Source organism: Catharus ustulatus, chromosome 5, assembly GCF_009819885.2.
Source record: "Catharus ustulatus isolate bCatUst1 chromosome 5, bCatUst1.pri.v2, whole genome shotgun sequence".
Lineage (NCBI taxonomy): Eukaryota > Metazoa > Chordata > Aves > Passeriformes > Turdidae > Catharus > Catharus ustulatus.
Window position 1 is genome coordinate 1,089,895 of NC_046225.1, and position 26,186 is coordinate 1,116,080.

At 47.7% G+C, this 26,186-nt stretch overlaps 1 protein-coding gene across 1 annotated transcript; it reads right to left on the minus strand.

Annotated features, from left to right (window-relative positions):
• Positions 1-645: 645 nt before the first annotated feature.
• MOB1B (MOB kinase activator 1B) lies at positions 646-22,711 on the minus strand. The gene is made up of 6 exons (XM_033060486.2): positions 22,626-22,711; positions 9,822-9,988; positions 7,375-7,468; positions 6,063-6,196; positions 4,752-4,915; positions 646-4,521 (listed from the first exon to the last, which is right to left on the minus strand). Exons 1-6 carry the CDS (start codon positions 22,637-22,639, stop codon positions 4,444-4,446), a joined length of 651 nt encoding a protein of 216 aa, XP_032916377.1. The 5' UTR covers positions 22,640-22,711; the 3' UTR covers positions 646-4,443.
• Positions 22,712-26,186: the final 3,475 nt, after the last annotated feature.

Consider the following 26,186-nt stretch of genomic DNA (forward strand, 5'->3'; position numbering starts at 1 on the left):
ATTAGGAAAACATTCCTAACTTTAGGCATTCCTTGCTTCAGGAAGGAGTTGTTCCCTGTGAGGGTGCTGACCCTGGCACAGGGTGCCCAGAGAAGCTGTGGCTGCCCCTGGATCCCTGCAAGTGTCCAAGGCCAGGCTGGACAGGGTTGGAGCAGCCTGGGATGCTGGAAGGTGTCCCTGCCTGTGGCAGGGGTGGAATGGGATGGGCTTTAAGGTCCCTCCCAACCCAAACCTTTTCAGGATTTCATAGAAACCCACAACCTCCCAGACAGACACTGAACCCAAGGAGAACCAGGGTAAAACAGGAAAAAATCCTGGGCCAAAGGAGGTGGGCACCAGCAGGGAGGTAACAAAACCGGGAGTAAAAGGCAGGTTTTTAACCACCTCCATCCATGTGTGTGAGGAACTTACCGGGACAGGGCCCTGCAGAGCCCGGCGTGGTTCTGAAAACGTGGAGCGCTCCAGCTGCCGGGCTCACAGGAGGCTCTGGGCACAAAGAAAAGCCAAAACCAAGCACAGCGCTGCTGGGCTGGCCAAAAGTGGAGTCTGCACCTCAGCAACATCCTTGGACAGATATTTACAATATACAGGGTGGGGGAAAAAAATCTATGTACAAGTCGTCCAAAAAGGAGATAAAGACAGTCATGGTCAAACATAGCTATTTATTTTCTCTTATAAACAGCCTTCAGTTTCTTATTGAAAAAAAAAAAAAAAAAAACAAACCCTAGGATTTAAATATTCTGCCCCATCACATACAACCATCTGTATACATTATTTACAACTCTCAAATAAACACGGTGCAGATTTTCAGACATTCAACTTTTTTTTTTTTTAATCAAAAGCTGTTTTCATTTAAAACTGAAATCTCCATCAGTGACTACAAACTGAAAGCGGTATTGGCACAGTTAGCTCACAGTAAAGGTTCTCTCCTTGCATTTTAGACATTACACTGTGTTTTCTCCCACACATTTCAGGATTTTAAAGGAGGAGGAAAGGTTAGTGTCGCTTTTGGAGTTTGTTTCTTTTTTTGTTTTGTTTTTTTACTGAAGCCTCGTTCATTTTCATTGCATCCTTCTCTCTCTCCCAGTGCACATCCAGGCGTGTGCCTCCACACCACACAACCACAGCATTCCCAAGTAGTCAAACAGCATCAAACGTTCCCTCCGCGACACGGCTCGGAAAAATTGTCCCCAAGTTGCAAACGTACAAAAATAATGAGTATAGTTTAGTGGCTATAAAAAATTAATCTCCCCTAAAAATACAGTATTCTATGAACAATTTGGGGAATTGCTTCTTCCAACAAAATAAAGGAATTGGGTATTTTCCTAGGCTGCAAACTGAACCTGGCAAGAGGAAACCATAAGGAAAGCAGGGAAAGAAGGAGGTTTAACACTGAAAATCACCAATGCTAGTCTCGTGTTAAAGTGAAGATATCCAGGAAAAAAAGGTGGGCATCCATAAAACTGCCAGTGGTTTTAGGAGTGAGGGATTGGAAAAGAGACAACTGCTACCAGCAGTGAAGGAAACGAGATTTGGTGTGAAAAGGAGTATTTTGGAAGGGAAAGAAGCAAGGAATCTCTGTTGGTGCTGCAGCTCCTTAAATAATCCAACTAAAAGGGGGGTTATGTACAGTAACAGCACTCTGGCAGGCAGGAGAGGAGGAGAGGGCAGCAAGGGAAAACACAGCTATCCAACAGGATGTGTTTACAGTAAAATTGTGCCTGGTGACCCAGGAGAAAGGAAGAGGGGTGAGAAATAGAAAGGAACAATCTGAAAGGTAAGTTGAGAGTCCATAGCAGCAAATAGGTGTCCTTACCTGTTAAGTGGGGGTCAGGGACACTGGGAGAGGGCTCAGTTCCCAAGGACTGAGTAAGGACAGGGCTCCTCTCTACCTCCACGGAAAAGCAAAGTTCAAAGCTCTACATTGCATAGTAAGCAGGAAAAGAAACTGGGTACTTGCAGATGGGCTGCCTGCCCCTCAGAACCTGTTCTGTCCCCTCGGCCACCTGCACCAGCAGGTGCTGGCTTTGCTCCCGTTGGCAGGAGTAACCTGTATCCCTGGCTTGGACAGCACATCCCACATCCCTCCACCTGAGCACTGCCAGAGCTCCGTGCACGCGGCCCTCTGCCCCTTCCCAGCTCCACCCAAACCCCTGACAAGGCCCAGGGTGCTGGCAGCAACACCACAAACCACAGGAACCTGGGAGCCTGCCAGGCTGGAAGGCCTGAGGCAGCACTGCAAGCACAGCCTGCCTCACCCCCCTGGCACTTTGTGCTCCCCACGACCAAAGCTGGAAGGTTTTGTCCCCTCAAAGTGCACACTGGGGGCCTGGAGCAGCGCAGGGTTTGTCTCTGGGGTTCATTTGGAGGGGCAGGGGGTGTCCCCCCCTCTCCTCCCATAAATGCACTATTTTATAAACACATTCACTCGATCCAGATTCCTTTGAGCGGCATTTCCACGTGCCCTTACTCCGAGAGTGTAAACACACAGCAATTTCTGGTCCCACAGCTTCCAGAAGCAAAACAACAATGAAAAGCTGCAAAAAGAAACAGCACGGGGATCCTAAATCCCCACCACTGCAAACACGTCCTCACTGATGTTCTTTTCAAGTGTTGTGTAATTAAACAATGTGTTCATACAGCTGTCAGGCAAATCATGATCTCCAAGCTTTTATTACGTGCCTAGAAACTATTCGGTCAAAGACTTTCTACTGCCAGATATTGAAGTAAAAAAACCACGCTATCCACACCTAGAACTCATTTTTATACTCAGTACATCCCAATTCTGATTGGCTGAACTGCAGCAGATGCCTCTGGATTTCTAGAATTGGCTGTTCAAAAAAATAAAAACTGCAACAACAACAACAAGAACTAAGCTCTCCTAGGGCAGAAGTGTTCTGGGAACCTGAAGCACTGCCCTGCCGTGCCCTCATTCCTACACTCTGATCCTTTTTGCTGGCACATGGCACCAAACCAAGGAGCCACCCTGACATTTAGTGGGAGACATCACCTGCTGAGCACCTGGGAGCTCCTGCCTTGCTCACTCTGTGTCTACAGCGTGCACTGTGGATTTGGGAGATCGGTTCCCCACTGGCAGGCGGATGGTGGCACAGGAAAAGCCAGAAGATCAGGATCCCTCAGCAGAACCCAGCACTCCCAAGTGAGTCATTCCTGCGCTCAGCTGTTCCCTGCTGGCTGTGCCCATGGCCACTCACCTCTTCTGCACGCCAGCTCCAGCTTTACTCAGCGTTTTTGGCCAAGCCACGGGGTGCAAAACAGAAGCTCAGCTTGTCTGTCATGTGCTCACCTTGGCCTCACCTGCTGCTGTTGCTTTTCCCAACAGCTGGAGCTCCCTGAAGGTGGGCAGTGATTTTAACCATCACAGTAACAAAACTCCAAAGCAGCCCATGAAATTATCTCCCCTCCAAGACACATCTCCTCAAACAGCAAACACTGGCCACCAGAGCCCCTCCTCAGAGCCAGGCTTGGCACTCCTAACTTAAAAACACCTTTCCACCAGTTATTTTTCAAACCAGGTTTTCCGTATTATTATCACTACTACTACCCAAGTGCAATTCTTCCTAGGGAATATTTTCCCTAATAGTATTTGTGCAAACTACCTGTTCATTTGGCAACTGCTAGGGGAACTTAACAAGCTGGCTGACCCAACTGATGATTTATTTCCTGCTAAGAAAATAAAAGCAACTATGCAAAGTCCCATGGCAGCAGACATGGAACTACTTGCTAAGCACAAGGTGTGTGTAATTTTACCACCTTGGCCATTTTGCTTTAGTGAGAACTTCGCCTTTTCTTTGTAAGAACTAATCTAGTTTTGAAAAATTCTATATTTATCTCTAAAAAAATAAGATAAGTATTTGTATTAAAAGCTGGAGATCATTGATTTCAGCAAGTTATGGCTTTTTTTTTTTTTTTTTTACTGTAAGCATAGATAGACATTTTCAAAACAAGTTTCAGTAAGTGTCTGGGTGTTAGTACATATTTTCTGTTTCCAGCAATGTTCAGTATTGTATGTGCTTTGCACCTCAGAAGTGAGTCTGCCAAGGCACTTAGAGAATGTAAGCAAGTCTTCCAGGGACTTCATGAGAATGGGCTACCACTGACACAACACAAGAACCCATCCACCAGCAGAGTCAATCCCCCAACCAAGCACGTTTCCTTTACAAACACTCAGCACCTCCTAGAAATTCCACAATGAGTAACGACAATAAAATAATAATAATAATAAAAAAAGCTATTTACCACATGTCACTAACAGAGAAAAGATTTCCCCTAGTAAAAGCACAGAAAGTAGATCTCAGCTGTCACTGATAACAGCACAGGGGGGTTGTTTCGGTTTCTTTTTTAAAAAAAACAAATTAACAAAAAAACAAATACCACACGCTCGCTTAAAGAAACAAGTGACTTGAAGAAGTCCTCTTCCTTTTATCTGTCCTTGGAGGTGAGTTTTTCAATCAGTTCTTGAAGTGGTGCAAGTTCTCTTCTATCAATAAGATTGAATTCCTGTAAGAGGGATGAGGAGAAAGACACACATACAGAGTTTGGTGGGTAGAGCTCAGGTGAGAAGCCTAATTTAGCCAGAACTCATTTGGCAGTCAGCTCTCTAAGCCCCACAGCCTCCCATGCCCATCTGCCACTCACTGACCAGCAGGCATCCACTGCCTCAAGCTTCTCCTCCCTCTCCAAGGAAGGAAACTTAGGAAGATGCTGAACGCTGTTTGCAATGTCCTTACCTGAACAAAAAATATAAAGTGCTTGAAAGAAGTGTTGAGGTGTGCCTCCTCCTGCAGCTGGATCACCGGGTCAAAGTGCTGGTGGTAGATGTGAGCGTAAACTCTGAAGAGTCGCTTGAGAATCGTCTTGGCCACTGACATGAAGTTCTTTGGGAATGGTACACCTGGCAAGAAGAAAACAGACGCCTTGTTCTTCAACTCCCAGGCCATGCCTGTCTGTTTGGAAAGCCACCACAACCCAGGAGAGGTGAAATCAGTTTCAACAGCACACCTTTGTCACTGCACAGGTTTTACTAAAATGGGCTGGGAAACAGCAACTGGGAGCCATGAACTCCTTACTTGTCACTTCCCCAGGCTAAAAAAGATATCTATCACCCCTCTGAAAGAGGAAACCTGAATAGCTTCTCCTCACCTACCAGTCTCCCCAGCCAGCCCAGCTCTTGTGCAGCCTTTCCAAGTGCTCCAGTCCTGTCTGAAGGACAGAGGCCCAGGCTCTGGATGCTCTGAGGCCACTCAGGACCTCACCAACGCTCTCAGGTCCCACCATGGATGTTTCCATGCTCCTGCTTCAGCCTGCCCTGCAGACATGTACATGGCATTTCCACCTCTGGCTGCTGCACCACACAGGAAATTCATATTTAGCTGGTAACTTTATGGTCTCTGAATCTCCCTCTGAAGGCACAGTTTCTCTAAAGAAGCTTAATGAAAATGTGTGAAAAGCCTCAGAAATATTTACAAAATTAAGGAAACTAAGAGATCTCCCCTGTTATCTTTTCCAAACTGTTGGTTGCTCATTAGCTCCCTCCTGCTCTTCTGAAAGAAGTCTCTTTAAAAACATCTATTTTTCATCTTCACTTGGGAAAAAAAAAAAGCAAGCAAAATAAATCATCAACTTAAGATCAAAGCTGCAACTCAGCTTCTTTGGAGATAAGGCCTGAAAGTTCCTCATAACACCCAAACATCTCCTCTGTGACAAAAAGCTGCCAGTTACTAGTTGTAAGGGTCTGAGACCCTCTGCTTTATTTCTACAGAAACAACTCACTGCTCTAAATGAATAGAACACCAGACTCGATGAACAGAGCCAATTCTTTCTAAGACATGGTACTTCCTGCATCCAGAATTGTGACAAGTGTTTATTAGGAATACTAATACTAATGGATCAGAGTTCATGTATTACAACACACCTTAAAAGATAAGTGTGTTTAGACAGATAATGTAACCTTCTAAACCTGCCCCACACATCAACCACGAAGGAGGCCTGCAGTGCTGGTGTGCAGGTGTAACCCAAGCTCACTGCAGTTACTCACTCACCTATTTTAGAAGGAAACAGCGTTTCATCATCCAGCTGGTCCTGGACCCAGGTCATCAGGTAATCGATGTACTTGGGCGCGGAGCACTTGATGGGTTTCTTGATGTTTGTGCCATCTGCCCAGTGGTACTCGTACCTGGGGTGAGACAAGGCGGCCTTTAGCACCACTGAATCACTGCTGATGGGCCTGCAAGGCTGCTGCTCCTGCTCCCAGTGCTCCCACACCCTCCCTCTGCCTTTCCTGAGTGCTCCGAGTCACCACGGCTGCTCCTCACCCGCTGCAATCCTGCTCCATCACGTCCTGCAGCTTTCCCAAACTTTAGCCACGCTGCCACAGCAGCTGGCAACACTTGACATCAGCAGCAGCTTCCAGCCACACACATCAAACCCCTCCCATTTAGGCAATTTCTTCCCATTTGAAAATATTCTTATAAATTTTGCATAGTTGAAAACCAAACTAGGTTAGTTCCTGCCCGAGATCCCAAATTAGAGCTCTTCAACAGGCACCAAGGAATGCTGTTAAAAACTGGAAACTGATAAAAAATGCCTTTCTGCTATGATGTCTGAAGCAATCTGTGCAGGTGGAAGGAGTCCCTGCACCTGGCTGGAACAAGATGAGCCTTAAGGTCCCTTCCTGCTCAGAGCAGTCTGGCATTCTGATTCTATGGCTAAGGAAACTTGGAAGCTACATACAGAACCAGGCAGAAAAAAGTCCCCATCAAATTCAGAATGGAACAGATATTTTGGCTGGCTTGGGGAGTGCAGCTGACACTGGTGGATAATGCTGGAAGACACTGCTTACAAAGCCCAAACACACCTAACACGGGGAGTCTGACAACACCAGCTCCTAAGTGAACCACAGGGTTTGGTTTGTACGTTACAGATCACACACAGGGTTTTATGCAAAGCTCAGCTGCATCTGATACATCTGTCCTCTCCATTTGTTTAGCAAATTTGGTTTTGTCAGAGCAACTACTGGGAGAATATTTTCACCATAAACAAATCTGATGAGGGATTATCAAGGTGCTGCTCACAACAGGACAAAAACCCCCTGTTTTTCTAACAGTAACAAATCAGAGGGTCTGAGAGCATTTTAAAATTCTATCTAATAACAAACACCAAAGAAATATAAACACAGACCAAAAAAACCCCAACATTCTATTCCCCACCCCTTTACTGGAAGTTCAAATCCTTCTTCTCTTTCCTATCTTTCCCACCCAACTCTGGCACTCATCTCAGCCAGTCTCAAGTTTTTAAATGAGAAATCACCTCAAAAAGTGCACCCAGCCACCAGTGTGAAAAACAGGCTCTTACTTTGGGCCAGCAGACATCACGGGGCAGCTCTCCTCCGTGCAGAAGTCCGTGATGGTTCCATAGAGCATGTTGATCTGGTTGAAGAAGTCGACAGCTGAAAAGCACAGAAACCACCCATTAGCACTCTGCAGCACAAGATTGCTACATCCCAGACCAGCTCTGGAATGAGTTTTGGGGAAAAAAAAATTCAGTGTTGTTGGTTTTTCAAGGTCCATTTTAAAAGAGATGCAGAATGCAACCACCAACTTTCTGGAACAGCCTCCAGCAAGAACTACTTAATTGTTCACTGCAGCAAAACCTCCAGTTGGAAGAAGGAAATGGAAAGAGAGCCTCATTATTTCCTCTCCTGAAAATTCAGTGCATTTTCTTACAACCCCAAATTCTACTGGTAAGCGTGGAATCAAAGAAAGATTTTCAGCATAAACTTTAAGCTAGAGAGAGCAGGTACTGGTGAGGTGACAGTGGCTTCCCTCAGGCTTTGTATTCCAAAGGCCCACCTTTCCCAAGGACACTTCATACAAACCCAGACTGCTCCGGGTGGCTCCAGCCCCAATGTCCAACCTGGCCTTGGACACTTCCAGGGATCCAGGGACAGCCACAGCCTCCCTGGGCACTCTGTGCCAGGGCCTCAGCACCCTAACAGGGAAGGATTTCTTCTTAACAGCCCATCTAACCCCACTGCTATAGCTACTCTTCCAGTTAATTACTCCAAGTCTTGGAAAGAAGGGTCTTTTTCAATAACTAACAGCAGATTCTGTCATGAGGAGCTGTGGTCACTGCAATCAGAGTACAAAATCCACTTTATGTGCAGGTATCTTTCAGAGAACAAACAGCCAAGGTAAAATAAGTGTCACTGGAGCAAGTCCCAGCTCCTGCTCAGCACATGCAGGACAGCAGCCCTTGCTGCTCAAGCGCCCCTGGGAACTGTTAATTAAGTTTCCATTCCCTGCTCCCAGCAGAAACCACAGCCCACTGTTTGCTTCAAGGCAAGCATGTTCAGAAATCCCACACAGGCTCTGACAAAATGACTGATTAAGGCAAATCCCACACTTGGAAGTCTCAAAATCCACAGGCACATCAAGTCACTCCCTAGGACACCAGCCAGGCTGAGAGCTGAGCAAGAAGCAGCAGGGCAGAGCACGCTGGGCTCTGTGCTCTCAGGGCTGAGAAGGGCCAAAGCAATGATTTGAAGCCACATTTTGCCTCCTCATGAGACCTCTCTGTGAGCAGAAGGGGCTCCCAGCTACTGCTGGTGCTCAGTGAGGTGCAGGGATGCTGAGGGAAGGGAGTACATCATCAGCTCACTCTTTAATGACACAGCCACGATTTCATTCCAGCTAATTCAGAGCTGGGTCATTCATTCAGGAAGGGAGAAGCTGCTGCCCCACAGGAAAGCAGAGACACGGAGTGAAGGAACCACCAAAAGGGAAGGATGCCAGCAACACACAGAGCATCTTTAGCAATGCTTACTCACACAAGTGGGCTGGCTTTTTCTCCAGCCAGTTTTGCAATGCAGTGTGAATTAAATTTTGCAAAGGATGGTGTCAGCAATTCCAGCCTGCCCTGGAAGCAGCAGCGAGGGGAGCACCAGAGCAGTGCATGACTGCTGGGGAACAGGAAGGTGGAAGTCACTGTGATGGTTTCACTTCCCAAACGTGTCAAAGAGCAAGAGGGAAAAAGGCAGAACCACAGAAACAATTAGAGGGCATTTAACTCAAGCAGAACTTCTACTGCAGTGCAGAACATCAAGCCTGAGAGGCAAAAGATGAGCAAACAGCCAGACAGGGCACAGAGTTTGTGGCAGCCAAAACTGCACAGGCTATGGAGTGCGAATGGAGAATCCACTCTCTAGGAGCAGAGGGCAAAATTCAGGCAGCAGGGAGAGGCAGGAGGAGGAAACAAGGTCGAGCAACCAGAAAATGCTAATTCAGGCATCATTGTTCAGCCTGAAAGCAGAGTGTTTGGACAAACAGCTTTAGAGGAAGTTAAAAGAATGACATCAGAGACTTACCAGAGCAAAGGCTCAAACCTTGGTAGGAACTAAAGGAACTAACTTTAGGGAAATTAGAAACCCCATTCAGGTTGGAGAAGACCTCTGAGACCATCAAGTCCAACCTGTGGCTGATCCCCACCTGCTGCCAGCCACGTCCAGCTGCTCCCTGGACATCTGCAGGGATGGGGACTACAACACCTCCAATGCTTGACAAAGTTTTCCATGAAGGAATTCTTCCTGATGTCCAGCTTGAACCATGAGGCTGTTTCCAGTCACCCTGTCCCTGTTCCCTGCTGGGAGCAAACCCTGGCCCTCACCTGGCTGCACCCTCCCATCAGGGAGCTGTAGAGAGCAAGATTCCCAACCCTCTTTTCTCCAGGGTCACACAGCTGTCCTCCCACAGGTGTCAGCCCACTTGCAGCACCCCAGTGATGAACAAAAGGCCAGCACTCACTGTTAACTGCAACCCATTCGTTCAAGTCCTCCCCGTCGGGGAGCATCACAGCCATGCGGAGGTTGCCGCTCCCCAGCGTGGCCTCGGCATGTTTGAGCAGCTCGTACTGGTGAGAGCCCTCGGGAATGTTCTTCTTTGGCTTGAAGGTCTTGGAGGAGCGACTGCCACTGCAAAAGAGAGAGGCAGTATTTAGAGGCCTTTTGGAAGTGAAAGGGAAACAAGCAGAGCAGCCCAGGGTAAGGACGAGATTCCCATTAAATACCCACTCACATATTTTCACGTTGCAACAGGCTATTTTCCAAAAACTGGGATGCTAAAGTAGCAGGTATTCTGACATTGTTTAAACCATTTTCTGATCCAATCCCTTCCTTACCTAAAATTTTGTTTGGAAAAACATGGGCTGGCTTAGAAAAAAAAGTTAGATATTTGAATTTTGAACCATGGCAGTGAGCCTGGATGGCACATGAGCCCCTAACATGTCAGGAACACGACGTGTAGAATTAAATATTTGCAGAGAAGTGTCAGATGAGTCAATATTTGTGAGTATTTTCATGTATGTGCTGAGAAAAGACTTCTGTCAGAACAGGCAAGCTGAGCTCTGAATTCCAATGCAAGTGGAAAGTTGTGAAACCCAGGCAGCACAATTCTCACTACAAATATTATCCAGATCTCATTTCTTTATGTAAGGACTGCAGCCTCCTGCATCTGGTGCCAGGCCAGACTCAAACCAGCTCTGAACAAAAAACAAACTGAAAAAAAAAACCCCAACAACAACAAGCAAACCCCCCAATCTCTTGACTGACTACTTGACTTAAACCCAGTTATGTTCTTTTCAGGAACACAGCCAATTCAGAGGCACTTTGCCAACACGAGGAGTGAAAATACAACCTAAAACATCTGGAGAGCAGAAGAGACTGGGATCATTATCTTTCCACATGTGTCAGCATAAGCAGAAGGAACCCAGTACGAGCTAAACACAACCTGGAAAAAGGTTATGAAATAACCAACCCAAGCAAATGTTGGCATTTCAGCACAAAGAAAGGGCACAGGGAAAGCATGGTGAAGGAATCCCCTAAGTAAGTGGTTCATTCTGACAAACTCTGGGTAAGAATTCACTGTACCCACCCCAGCTCAAGAGTCAACCACAAACCAAGTCACTGCAGATCTGCTGAATACCCTGCACAGATCCATGGTCAAGGAAGCAGAAATGCTGGAAAAAAGCTTTAGGTAGCATTTAACCCCTGCTCCCCCCTTCCCAGAAACAGGCTGTTCAAGGCTGTAACAACAGGAGGAACTCTAAATAACTCTCAATCAGCCATTCCATCTTTGCCTCCAACACCTTTCTGATCCCTGCTTCTCACACACAGCACAGGCACCCTAAGCCAGCAGGAAACAAAAGGCAGGCAGGCATCCAAAAGGAAAAGTAATTAGGATAACTGCAGCCTGGTAGTTGTCGCGTGCTATGGAAATACCTGCAAAGTTGGCAATAAATTATCAGAATTCCATGCATTTATGCACTTCATCAAAGCCAGTTAGCACACTGAGACACAGCTCAGACTAATGCAGCCTCTCTAAGCCAGAATCTTTATAGGATGTGGTTTTTGTTGGAAAGTCTGGTTTAAAATATTGCATTAATAAAGAGTATTCCAATTACATTATTAGTTCGGACGCTCTGCTACTATTTAACAAAAAAAAAAAAAATCACAATTATAAATTACTTTTTCCTATTATGCCAATGTGTTCCATGTGACAGATTCAGCAAGCTGTCTATTTCCTCAGCTCCTTGAGCAATCAGTGAAAAAGGCACCTTTAGAGAGTTCTGCCTGGTGGCCAACAGTACACATGATCACGTATGTCTGGGTCATGTGTGACATGCTATTCTCAGCCACGCTCCCTAATGCAATTAGCCATTTCTGTTGAGGCTTTAAAATGCTTTAAGTCAGTAGGCAGCACCTGCCTTTTCCTGTTAAGAGTCTCTGAGCTGTCCTTTGCATTAATGCAGAAGTGAGAGGATACAGAGAAACCACTCAGATCCCGTTTTCCTCGGGCACAGAAAGTCCATCAAAGGGGGAGCACGCTGGACCATCCCCACCGTGTGCCACAGCTGATGGTGTGCCACAAGTGCCGCCCTTCAAGGAGAACCGACTTCATGAAATTCCTGCGATTCCAGGGACGCTTCTCTCCCTGCCCTCCCACATCCCGCGTTTCCAAATGCTGCCCTGCTATTTTTACAGGAGCTGCAGCCCCAGCAGTGCCAGCTGCAGCAGCCCTCGATGAGGAACTGTGTCCGAGGCTGTGTGCAGGCTCGGCAAGCCCTTCCCACCGGCAGGAGCCCACGCAGCCACGTCACGACTCGCTGCAAGCAGCAACACCACATTTCCTCCAAAGCTCTCTCCTCGCAGCCACTGCCAGGGGATGGGCTTTGTGATGCACCTTCTGCAGCCTGCTCTGTCTCAGCCTGCTAAGAGGATGTTTCCCGAAGAAAGGGAAAATTTGAGGTGTTCTGCTCACTGCCTCAACAGCTCATCTCAAACACAGCGCTGGCAGATGTTCTGTGCTCAAAGCATCTCCAATGTCCAGCCTGACCTCCTGATAAAGTTCCCAGTAACTGAGAAGCCCTCAAGTTTTAGCTCTGCACTTCTTTGCCTCCCTTCTCCTGCTGTGCCTCCTTTTAAACAGAAACACTCCGAGACAAGACCCAAATTCCAGAAAAGCAAACATTTCCAGCCTTTAAACAATAATACAGGCCTTCAAATGATAACATCCTGCTAAGAATAGAAACATCTGAGTAAGATCGGTTTGTTTCCACCAGCCAAAATGTCAACATGGAAATTAAAATAAAAGCTCAAGCTACTTTTTACAATGAAATCAATAGCCTTAAAACATGTTTTCCCTGTGATAACCACAGCATCAGAAGGACAGCAGGTAAAATTAAGCTGAACATGCTCAAAATCTGCACTGATGAGATTGAACTCGAGCATTTCTATTTATAAAACTGGATAGTCATAACATTTCTGTTCTGAAGACAGTGTGAGAGCAAAGCGCTGCTTCCCTCAGTTCTTACAGCACCAAAAATCCAACTTTTTCCAATCCAGCTCCCATTCACTGCAGCAAGCCTGTCTCAACCCAGCCACTTGAACCTGCAGGTAACAAAAGCAGGGCAGGATTCCAGGATGCATTCCATGCAGCAGCTCTGGGAAGCAGCTCGGAGCTGCCAACTCCTTACACAACCACTCTCCCAGTGGGCAAAGCAATGGTTTGAGAGCAATTCCAGGCCTAGAGCTTTTGTTTTGGTTTAAGGAGGAATCAGTGGCACTGACTTGAAAAATTTCCCCAGACACATGGTCATTTCCACAGGAACAGAATAGATGGGGTTCATTGTTTATTAGCTACACCACGGAGTAATTTCAACTCTGTAGGTTTTTGATCCTGAAGATGCTTCTCAAGGACTACAGTATTTCCTTCTACTGGAGTACTGACAGGGAAATCAGTGTTTCTATCAGATTTTTATCAGATCTTTCATTCTCTACCCATCAAGGTGGGGACTGAAATCTGGCTTCCCTTGTCTTCACTGACTGAAGTTCCCTACAGGATGGCAGATGAAAAAGGCACAATCCCATGAACAGCTCTTTAAAAACACGGTCCCGTTATACACAAGACTCCACACGTTAAAAGAGCAGACATTTATCAGATAATTCACACCCAGCAAAGAGAAAGTTATTTAAGGTAGCCTTAAGGAACACTTTTGCTTTCGCTCTCCCCAGCCCTCAGTGTCAAAACCAACACAACCCGCACACATCCACATCCTCACAATGCATTTTTTCTGCTGCACACACAGCTCAGGGTCAGTGACTTGGAGCCAAAGTGGGGTTGGTCCAGCACAACTCTGACACGCCAGAACACACCTGAAGGGAAAGATGAGCTCTGAGCAGGGGACAAGTGTCTGGTGTTTGGAGAGTGGTGCCTTGCCTGTGCCCTGTGCCCTCACTCCCCCTCTGTGCCAAACCCACAAGGATGTTTGGTGGCCACAGCCAGCTCTCCAGCCAAGGCACGCACCTACACTTCCCTCTGCCTTCCCTTTGCCCGTGTGCAGGCTGGGAAAGGGCCTGTAAACAAGGGGGAGGTGTAATGCTACAGCACAGTGTCTGCTACAACTCCACCCCATGGTGTTCCTGCTGTTTACTCGCTCGGCCCTTCTCCCAAGCAGTCACAATTCCCAGTGCAAGGAGCAAGCGTCCACAGCCCCATCCCATGACCGGGAAGTCATCATCGGTTTGCTATGCTTACAACCAAAATAAGTTCCCTTGTTTCATCTACACCGCATTCATTTAGTACACTTTCATCTCCTGGAAAGCCCTCAAAACAAACAAAGCAAGTCCCACTGCCCTCCGTGGATGCTAGCAGAGCCCCGAGCGCGCTCCAAACACAATGGAAGCGCTCCCAAGGCAGCCAGGGGCTGCGGAAGTGACTCACCCCTCCTGCCCAGCATGCTGCTCCCTGCAGGACTAACAGAGAGGGGCAGCCAGAGCCACGAACGGCAGGATCCATCCCAGAAAAGCTGGGATCCGACCTGTGCAGGCAGGGACAGCACGGGAACTGGAACGTGGCCGTGGCACAGAGCTGCAGGCTCCCCAAAGGCTCACTGAGTGGATGGCACTGCACTGCTGCTCCCAAGTCTCCCACAGACCTTTTCCAGGAGATTCCAGACCACCAAACTCGAAACACATGTTCACCCAATTAACAGCAAAGCAGCTTGCAACAGAGACCCAAGTACTTGGTCTCCTCTTGCTGACATCCATTTGAAATCCTGTGGCATGAGAGAAATCAAGATTATCCCAAACTTGTTGCACACTCCCAGGAATCCACTACCTCAAGACAAACACAATGCTGTCTTCACCCCCAAAATTTCAAGCTTACTACAAACAATATTTTTATATTTTTAACAAAGGTGAGCACTAGTCTTGGCCGTTCTGTTGGGTCCTTTCAATCAGCCTGAGGTTCCCCTCATGGAACTGTAAGGAATAATGCAAACCAGATTTATTTATTCCAATATCCTAATATTCATGTAGTACCTCTTTAAAAGAGCAGGCTGCCGGAGCTTTGAAGAAGGTAAACATGAAGCACTCCTTTTCCAACTGCTCTGTATTTCCCTGCGAGATGGAAGTCACTGCTTTGAACATTTCAGCCCCTCATTAAGCTCCCTGTAAAATGAACAAGACTATTTCCTCAGCCATGCTCCCCTCTTTTCTCAGGGATCCCTTATTTCTGCCAATTAGCACCAGCTCACTCAAAAGGGAGGGCACAGCATGAGCTCCAACTCAAGTCAGAATTCACCCAGCGTTGTTTCCAAGTTTAGCCTCCACAAAGCTTCAAACCTCTTTACCCCAGGAATGTACCTACTAGACCATTCAGTGGGCACAACCACGCTCATGTTTGTCAAACCTACCCTTCCCCGTATGTGAAAGTGAGCAATTCACAAAAGAAACATAAGGAAGTAAGTAAAGCTCCAAGTCTGGGCTGCTCCTTTCAGTGGCACACCAGATGGCATTCCAAGGAAGGACCCTGGAAGCGTTCACAAAGAAGGAAGGTTCACTAAACCGTTCAGACAGGCACCAAGGAGCTCAAGATGTTTCCCCAAGGAGCTGAGGATATCCTGGAGTGGCCCGGAGAGCTGCAGCCTGCCTCACGTGCTGCCAGAGCCCTGAAGCATCCCCTGGCTGCAGGAGGCAAAGAGGGTGCCCAAGGAATACAGGAGATGAAGGGCAGTGATTCCATCCCTTCCATGTGATAAGCAGGGACCAGCATCCCACACAAAAGGTGTTCTCCGCTTTCCAGAGCCAAGTGCTCCTCCTGCCCCGCACATTTCCCTGCGCTCAGCTGAATTATCTGTCTGCCCATGACTAATGCCCTCTGCATCCCAAGCTGCTGCTAACAGTCACACCCTGTAAATACATTTACAAGTAGGAAGCAGAGCTTTGCAGAAAGCCATCTACAACCTGCTGAGGGTGATAAATTGCAGTCATAAAAGCTTGGCTCTAGCATCAAATTAGATCCTTACTTGTGCACCAAATATAGTGTTTGGAGAACATGCCTCAGAACATGGATGGCTTCCCAAAATGCTGATCAGTGCTTTTGGAAACCGATGCTTAATGAATGACTAAAGCAAATCTAGTCATACAACCCAAGAAATCTCATCAGGGCATTTCTAAAGGAAGAAAAAAAAACTTAACTGAAGAGTTCAAGACAGTCTTCAGTCCTTTTAAACACAATAAAAAGAACAGTCTCTTAACGTGCTCAGGGAATAGGCAGTTAAAGGAGAAATTTGACTAAATTTTCATGGGGAAAGAGCCACTTTAGCACTTTCTAAAAGGCTGCCCTTTACTGTACCACCCACACAAAACAACAGGCTGAGGATAGGAACGCGGCAAAGGACAAATACTCGGCAACTTCCCAGGAGAAAATCTCCAACAGAGACGGAAGATTACACTCACACTTGGATTAGTAGGCAAAATGGGCTCTGGATCCAGGAACTAACCATCATTAGAGGCAAGGAATGACACAGAGAACAACAGGAAGGAGGAATGGACAGGAGGCAGCAATGAATAATCTAACAGCTTTCCAAAAATACACTGCATTATCTCACCCCCAAGTATTTCTTACACAACCCCCACATTTAACGAAATCCTCTATGTGCCATGTGTAACTATCTTCAGGAAAATTTGCTTATCTCTTCCAAGGTATCTGATCAGGAAAACCCACTGGTCTGAAGCACCTGAGAGGGAATGACTGCTCCTACACAGACAGGAGCACATTTCTTTTGGAATTATTTATGCTTAACCATTTGACAGTTGAGCCCAAAATCAGTTAAACTGTTCTATGAATTTAAATATTCAGACTTTTCTGTTTTTTCCACTCCCGTTGCAGCAAGAAATGTTAAAAAGAGCTGTCAACCACAGAGGTTAATAATAGGGCACTGGAGATGCTGTTTTTCCTAAAAGGTACACCTCAGCATTTGAAAAAGCAGTATTTTGAGGCCTTAAAGTAAAAGCAATGCTATTTGATTCCTGGGCTCAGAACACCAAGCAAGTCCCTAAAACAATTAACCCATTAACATAACCAGGACTGTTCTGCTCAAGTTGGGAAAAACACAATTCAAGTACCAGCTATCCAAACAAAATATAGGTTATTTCATTAAGGTCAAAAGACAGAACCCACCCAATCACTATTTGGGTTGAAATTATTTCCATATCAAAACTCAGTTGCCTCAATTTTAGCAACAGAGGAGTTTCCCAAAGCTTACCTAAGCTCATTTGTTCTCTTTGCCACGAAGAAAGGAGTTAGACTTGTGATAAAAACACCAAATCCAGGCATTATGAGTCCTTATCTGCAAAGTGCTCTCTTTCAAGTGAGGAAGGGATTAAAATTTTGTACGTCAGTAATTCCAGGAACACAAGCAATTAACTCCAGAACAAGCAAGCACACTGAAAGATGAAGTAGTGCAAGGACAGACAACAACAAAAAAATAAAAAACAAACCAAGCAAACCTCAACTAAAACTCAAGTGAAACATGGGCTGCATCTCTTCAGGTATGTAGGAACACCAAAAGGAATGGATTCCTGCCAAGGATCAGCTGTGAACTGGAGAAGGAAGAGAGGGTGAACAAGGTAGAAGTGTCCTCACACACCAAAAAAAAGCCAGAAGCAAAGCCAGGACAAGAAGACAAGGTCACAGCTGGATTCCAGGGGGAAAAAAAGACACGAGAAGAGTGAGTGAATTTGCTTCCACGGACTGCTTTTAAAAGAATCACAAGACATTTGCAAGGCAAAAACTACTGTTACCTGCATGGATTCTCAGGCTGGGACTGACACTCACAATTACCATCTCCTCCTGACTGCTGACTCAGGCCATGGATTTGAAATGGGAAGTGAGCAGAGATGAAGCAAACAGAGATGCTTGAGATGCACCACACTTTTTATGTAAGCTCAATTAGAACCTATTTCCAACTTACTCTCCAGGAACCAATTTAAGCTGCATGGATACATGCAAATCCTCAGCTCCCGTTCCCTTCTTTCACATCCCCTCCTCCAAATATTGACCCAAGCAGCAGTGCTCTGGGAGAGCATCTGGGAGATCTGTAAACACAGATGACAAAGCAAAGCACTGGATCCTCACAATCCCGCCTCACAAAATGTAAAGGCTGGAGAAATTTTCCCCAGTCTGTGACAAGCAATAGTTATTCTGAGCTGTAGCTGAAAACAGATTTTATAGCAGCTGAATTTATAACCACGCTCTCCCTGTGTATTTAAAAGGAGGAAAAAAACCAAAAACAAAACCAAAAAAGAACAAAAGCCAAACAGCAAGTTCATTGTAGCTCAATTCCAATAGGAAGTGGCTTAGTTTACAAATGCTAAAAGCACATCCTGTGGTTTAGGCTGATTTGTGGGTCAGAGGCTTATTGATAGCTCTGGCAGCAAGATCTGCCTTACTGCTTACGAGGGAAGACTTAAAGTGGCCAAATTTAACGCAGTTATTTACTTCTCCGAGAAAAACAAGCATCCTCATTCTGTCTGCAATCCCTCCAGCCATCCTGGCAGAGAAATGCTTCTAACATTTTATCCTTTTTCAAACAAGATAAACAAGACTGTGTGTGTCTCAGGACAGCATGAGGAGGAACTGTGACCCCATGGCCACTGCCACGAGGAGGCCCTAAATCCAAAGTCCTGTCTGGAAAGCAAAAGGTGACAAAGGCATTTGATCAAGACAAAGATCCCAGCCGCTCTCCAGCACACACATCACCCCCAAAACCGATCCTTGTTCCACCACTCCTCCCTGCAAACAGCTAATGGCATCGGCTCACTTACAGCTGCACACACAAAGAGAGGAGGACAAACAAGGGAAAACAATCGTGGCACCAAGGCAAACAATTAGGAAGCAATTAAGACCGGACATCACAGCATGTAGTAAACACAACTTTCACACTGAACAATGCCTTTCTCCCTACGCTATTTTTTTTCCATTCCAAACGAATGTTTCCATCTGAGAAGAAGTGACAATCACTCACTTCACCCACTACACGTTCTGTTTTTCCAAGTGCAGACATCTCACAGCCTGAACTGGTCTGCACAGCTCCGTGACTCCGAGGCAGACTCATTCTTGCAGAAATAAAAGCCAGGCAGCAGCTTCCTTGCTCTCTACCTCCCACCTCACTGATAAGGCAGCAGCACTCCATTATCTGACACCCTAAACCCCACGTTTTACTTCGCTTTAAGTTCATGGTCAGAGCTGATTCCACTTAAACCCGACCGCTACAGAACACTTCTGCTTTCCTCAAAACTCAAAATTACTGTCTCCAAGGCTTTAAATAAATTCTTTGAGAAGTCGGCAATAGCTTTACAGTTCTCTCTCCAATTTACTTAAGGGAAAACTCGAGTGACTTCTCAATCCTGGTACTTAAAAAAAAAAAAACAAACACAGAAAATACACCAACCAGGAACTGGACACATCGCTAATGGCACAGGTCAAGCAGGTGATTTTATGTTAACACATTCCTGTGTGGAGAGCCCCTGCCCTGATCCCACAGCAGCCTCACCTTCCTCAGCCTAAAATCAAAGTAAACAAACGCACACAAACACACGGGGGGAAATACATGGATATTGGCTGTATTTCCCATTTTAACAGTATGCAAATACCTACACGCTGATTTTTCCATGACCAAATTCCAGTTTAGGAGTGCCTACCAGTCCTCTGGGGCAGTCCTTGATCCAGAGGAGATAAATACATCTCCAGAAGTATGGAAGGAGCACTCACAAAGCACTCAGCAGCTACACTGCCCACATTACGAAGGGGATTCCTAGGACAAGGAGCACATTGGGAAGCTGAGGAAGGGACAAAAACAGCCCTGATGTTCTCAAGGAGCAGCATGAGGAATTGGGAAGGCCACACTGCTTGCCAAACCCATCAGCTCTGATTTTGGCATTAATCTGCAAGAGATGGAAGGGGAAAAAAAAGTAATGCCTCACTACACCTTCTGCTCATGTATTTACACACAAAGTATGATTTTAACTTTAAAAAAAAAACAAAACAACACGTGGAGCATCAGAAGCAGCTGCCAGGCTCCAGCAGGCTGCAGAACAAGGCAGAGAAGGACGAGCACCTCTTGCCCCAGCCGGGCTCACGAGTTAACCTGGCCTTCACTCACCAGCACGTGTCCCCAGCAGCAGCCACTCGCCCTCGCTCACCTCCAGCAGCTCCTCGTCCTTCCAACACCGAGCAGCAACAACTACCTAAATCCAATCTCCTTTTTGAAAAACCCTGTGCTGGAACCTTCAGGAGGGATCCACTAATCCAAAGATAGGGGTTCTGTGGGGGTTTTTTAGAGGAAAGACAATTTCAGAACGTCAGTAATAAATCTGAATCTTTCCCTTTTATAAATAAATGGTTTTCATCAAGCTTCCTTTTTATGTAAGTCTTGCCAGCAGAGGGTAACACAAGCATGTTACCATATGGCACGCCCACCAGAACTATCTTTAATTTTTTTCCTTGGAGATCTAAGCTAAAGAACCTGCAACTATGCTGTAATTTCCTTTTAGAGAGAACTTACCAAGCAGTGTTTTTTTGGAGCTGATGATATTTTCTAGTCCAATTCCCATTTTTAAATAATTTGTAAAGATTCGGGATAACCTATTAAACCACCGGAGAGGTTCACAAAGTCTTTTCAGAAAGGAAGAAGCGGATCAGAAGGAGAAAACCGCGGCGCTGAAAATAACAATTGCTGTCAAAACCGAGTTGTATTAATTCAGTGACTCGCCTCACAAGACACTCTTTTTATAGTGTTCCCCACGAGCAGAGAAGACAATGGCTCCCCTTGATTTTATTTCCCTCCCCATGCAGCTTTATATGTCACTGGCCCTAGCAACAGGGAAGAATAGCCACGGAATTGTCAGGGCGCGAGGGGGGCCCCACGCAGGCCGTGTTATCCCACACAATCCCCCTGTTATGTGACAAGAAGGAAGCCTGTGGGAGAAGGCAGCTTTTGGCACCGTGCTGGCTGTCACACTGACGAGCTGCAGCCCAGGCCCTGGCGACAAACCTGTGCCACAGGTTCGCTGCCACACACGGAGCCTTGCTGCTGCTGCTGCACAAGGACACTCCTCCTCCAGCCCCAAACTCTTTCTGCACCTCTAAGGAAAAAGCCAACTAGCCAAAAAAGACCACCAGAACTCCGTGTCAGCAACACAGGAAGTCTCCCTGGTCACCTCGAGGCCTAGCAGGTATATTTTCAATTTTTTTTTATAACCCAGATGAGCAAATTAGGTGCCATCTACAGCACTTTGCCAACACGTCCAGCTTTGCTGTGCACTAACTCCACTTGGCACTTCTGTATTTCACCCACAAGGATCACTTGGAACAATGGAGGTGGGGGAAAAAGTTTGCTTTCCTAGGTTTCAGAAGGGTCTGAAAAAAGAAACAAGCATCTCATTATTGCCTGTGACAGAGGGTGGAGGGTTTTCACGCTTTTCCATTCCCAGTTAGCCAAATGCCACGGAGAGGGAGGCTCTCTAATTTGCAAACCAGACTCCCAGGACGCTCGAAATCCTGTCCCCCCGCCTTCTCCACCGTGGCAGCTGAGAATTAGGAAGGAGGGAGGGGGACAGCTGGGCTCCTCATTAGGAGCAGCGTACCTCCATGCAGGGACAAAGCTCCATCTGAGAGGTGCCGCTCCGAATCCCTCCGGGCACGGAGCGCCACGGAAAGCGGGCTGGGAACGGCGGAGTTAACAGATAAACACCAGGGAGGGACTGAGGAGGAAGCCAGCGCCAGGGTTATTTGTCTCCATGAGAACACAACTTAGGAGAACACTCCAGCTCCGAGATAAAGTCTCCTCTCCGAGCCCAGGCCACGTTTGCATCTGCTGGTTGTCAATGCCACGGTCAGACATCCCCGGAGCGCTCGGAGGGGACCAGGCCCTCCCTCACGGAGCTGGGCTCTGCCAGGGCGCCTCTTCCAGCTGCCCTGATCGCCCTTCTTTCCCTAGAGCGCATCTTCGCCTTAATTAATAGGTCACTGAACCGGTTTATGTTAATTGTCACAAGTACCTCGTCTTTGTTTCCAAGGGGAGGGACCAAAGTTCATTCGGCTCTTGCCCACGAAGCAAAATTTCGAGCGGTGGGGTTCTGAATCGCCACCGACTGCCGAGGGAGCTTTTTGCTGCCCAGCAAAGCCGGGCCAGCTTCCTGCGGCCGGGGAGCCCCACCTGCCCCATCACCTGTGCCGGGCTCACTTCCTTCCCCACGCCAGCTGCGGCACCAACCTCTGCCCGCCAGAAACGAGAAACCTGCTCGAAAATGTCCTAAAAGCTCAGGGGAGACCCCTCGGGGGGTGCTCGACCCCGACCTGTGCTCTCGCCTACCCTGTGACACCCCCTGGCCAGGCAGGTCCCCTGGCCGGCGATCCGCGTCTGTTTCCAAACTCGTATCCGCGAGGGGAAGCCGTGCGGGAAGGGGAAGCCGTGCGGGAAGGGGAAGCCCGGCTCGCCCGCCCTCCAAACGCCCTCACGGCGCGGCGGCGGCGGCCCCGCCGCTCCCTGCCGGCGCAGCGGAGCGGGGCGGCCGCTCCCGGGGCCGCCGGGGGGCCGGGGCACAAAGGGAGGGAGCGGCGAGCGGCCGGAGCGGGCGCCAGGCCGGCGGGGAGCGGCGGGCAGCGCGGGCGGGCGGCGGCCGCTCGGCGGGCTGCGCTGCCCTGCCCTGCCCGGCGGGACGGCGCGGAGCGAGAGGAAAGGACCCCCCACAGCCCGCGGGTACTCACAACAAGAAGCTCATGGCGACGGCGGCGGAGCGGGAGCGGCGGCTGCCTGGGCTCGGCGCGGCTCGGCTCCCAATGGCAGCGCGGAGGGCGGGCGGGTGCGGGAGAGCGCCGCGGGGCGGGGACACGGCCCGCCCGGCCGCCATCGCCCCCAGCGGCCCCCGCGCCGCCGCCTCCCTCACGGCCCGGGGCTGCCGCACGGCCCTGGGGCTCCCCCTCAGCCCTCCTTTCATGGCCCGGGGCGCGGCCCTTCCCCTCAGAGACACCCGTGTGTGTGCCCCCGAACACCTCCATGGAAACTCCTGCCCCCCCTTCTCCCCTCAGCCCTCAGGACAAAGGGGGCCCGGTACCAGCGCATAGGTCACCACCCCTACCAGAAAAAAAAAAAAAGATAATTATACTAACAGCGTTGCTGCCCTCCTCATCGAGCCCTTTTTAAACGAAACGTGACAAAAGGGTTTGTAATATTTCTTAATATTTTAAGCGTTAGTAGTTTCTAACTGGGCTGGTGAGGGCAAGCGGCCTGCAAAGGAGGGGCACCCCTCGGTGACACTGTGGGCAGCCGAGGTAAAAAAACCTAAACTGCTGAGGTAAAAAAGCTGCAGTTTTTAAAAAAACCCTTGGCAGGCAGATACAGTCACATCCCAGTGCTCTTTATGGCAGAAATTGCAATCGCAGGGTATAATTTTCACACAAAAATCTGGCTCTGTTTAGGTGGGTAAGAAGGCAGATTTGGTTCCCTCCTGCCTTCAGGGGATTCGGCCATCCCAAAACCCTCACGCTGCTGCAGGTAGGCCAGAGGAAAATCTGATGACTTTGGCATTTATCAGGCACATTCAGCACATCGAAACAGGCTACAATCCCACACAACACTAATTTTCTATACAGCACGTCAGGGGTTTCAGCTCTAACGCCTTAGGTGGCCACACTGACAGTCATCTGCTTCCCTCACACTTTTAAATGCTGAAACTGCATTTTCCACTCTGTGTCCTACAGACTGAGTCAAAATGCCAGGTCAGTGCATTTCTAAATGAATTTAAATTACACTACTGTTTTTAGGACACCTTTAAAATCCAGTGTTTTACTGGGCAGCAGCGGTGTAATTAGAAAGCATTTCACGACGTTTGCAATTCTCCTTTTGGCCAAGCATTTGTGTCTTGGGGCACTCTGTCACAGATGCTGTCAGACTAAGCTGGCCACGCAAATCAAAGAGAAATACATCACTGATCTTTCTGGCACATTCCTGTTGGGACACGAATAACCTCCATTCCCTGCTCCCACCCATACACTTCCTTCTACCCACAGAACGTTTTCTTTTAGCGGCAAGTTAAAATTAAACGCTGGTGACTGCAGCAGGAAAGGCTTGGCCGGGAGAGACGCTTATGTAACGTGCAGGCTTTATGTCTCACATTAATTTTGGGCTGCTGGGGACGGCTGAGGGTCACATGAAGGGCTCTGTGCCGACCCCAGGGGCTGGCGGGGAGCTGCAGCCTTACGTAAGGGCCGTCATCTCCGCTTACCCGGCGCACCGCAGAGCCTAAAGAATTCCTCTGGAAGGGCCCTCCAGCTGCCAAAGGGCTGCCTGGGTCCTGGGCTGGAGTCCTCAGCTTTTCAGCACGGCTCGGTAAACACAGAACATTCCAGCTGAAAGCGGCATAAAAAGACGGGACCACGAAACTGAGCGTGGATGTAGGGTCAGGAGTACAAAAAAGGAAAACATTTTATTTTCAAAAATAACACAGGGGATAAATGATTTTGGGGAATACCACAAGGGAACAGAAGGTCAGTTTTTCTTGACAGCAGATTACACAGAGGGATAAGGAATGTTTCCCAGTATAAGATAAACACTTGTTTTAGTATCACATCCAATGATTTTCTGATCATCCTCTTTAGTCTGATCAGACTAAAGAATAGCCAGCATCAATTATTCTTCACAACAACCTGTTTAACATTATTAATGAAAAAGGCATCCTGCCAGGTAGGTAAATTTTCCAGGGCAGATAAATTCTTGGTCCACAGCAGTATGGAGACATGTCCTGAGATCTTCTATTTTTAGAGGCAGATTCCCTCTCCTAAAGCCGACTGCATTAAACAGCAGTTCTGTCGAAGGGAATAAATGCAAATTCTCCTGTCCTAGGATGACCTTTATATTCTACCACAGGTGCAGAGGCTCTGATCCGTCACGTAACTAAGGAAGCTCTGAGATTCCATGGAAACTTCAGCGCCAGCAGCTGCCCAACAGCACAGTGCCCTCTAAAGGTAACTCTCACAAACCTGACAAGCTGCCGGACAAGCAGCGGTGGGTGTTTTTTGGGAAGCAAGCAGATCGAAGGAAAAATGGGTGGAAGATGTGCATCCCTCCAAAAGACTCTTCCTTGCACCCTGCTTGGGTCACAGCAGAAGAATGCACCTAACATTCCTTCGGTCCCTGAGATTTAGGGATCTGCTTATTCAGTTAAACTGAAAGCACAAAAGCCAATCTAGATCTAGATAAGTGCTCAAGATGAATTCCTATAGTTATCTTAGGGGTTTTTTTCCCCCTCCTATTACATTTGCTTGCTTGTTTAAAGAAGGTTTTGAAGAGAAACCTGGCAAGTAGGCTATCAAAGAGTGGAATGTGAACCACTTGGGCACCAAGGTCAGCATTCCTTTGAAAATGTGCATAATACGAGATTTACCTTGAAAACTCAGCAGGGCTGAGAGTGCTGCTGTCAAGGGGCCATGCTATTCTCAGGGTTACACTCTGTCATGTGAAAGTTTGTTACAAAGAATAGTTTACAAAAGCATCAGCCAGCAGCAAGAGGGTGACATAAAGTAGCTTGTTCACATTTTCAGAATGGTGATAAGAAACGTTCAAGGCTTCTGATAAACGAGTGTGTTGGCAGCACAACAAGATGAAAGACTGGTGCTGGAAAACCCAAGATTGTATTTTGGGTGTGACAGTCTGCAGTGCCTTGAAATCACAACTCTTACTTGGCTACAACTTACCCCAGGCTACAGCTACAGGGTGCTGGAAAAGAGCAATGTCTTGGCTGTCATAACTCGTGATCTTCCTGATGCTGGGGTCCTGCCTGGCCTGGCACATCCTCCTCCTGAACAGCTGCTTGGATGCCTACTAAATCCTAAAAAATTTTTTCTGGGTTCAGCAGGACATAGCTTCCCCACGTGTGCACTTAGGAGAAGGCGGTGGCAGGTGTTCTCCCCTTATCCCTCTTGGATGCAGCAATGACAGCAGGACTGTCTTCCCAGACCGCCTGGAAGGGGAATATTCTTCACCAGCAGGTTCAGCCAGTGCTGCCTCTGAGACCTTCAAGCAGGGATGGGTGGGAGGGGGAGAAAACAATCTCTGTTGGAAAACCAGCTCTGCTCAGGTGAGACCCCAGCCCTGGGGTCCTCAGCACTGAAAGGACATTCACCTGTTGGAGCAAGGTTAGCACAGGGAGGGAGCACCTCTGCTACGAGGAGAAGCTAGGAGAATTTGGATGTTTTCAGAAAGAAAAGCTTCAGGGTAACCCAACTGCGGCCTTCCAGTGCCTGAAGGGAACCTGCAAGAAAGATGGAGAC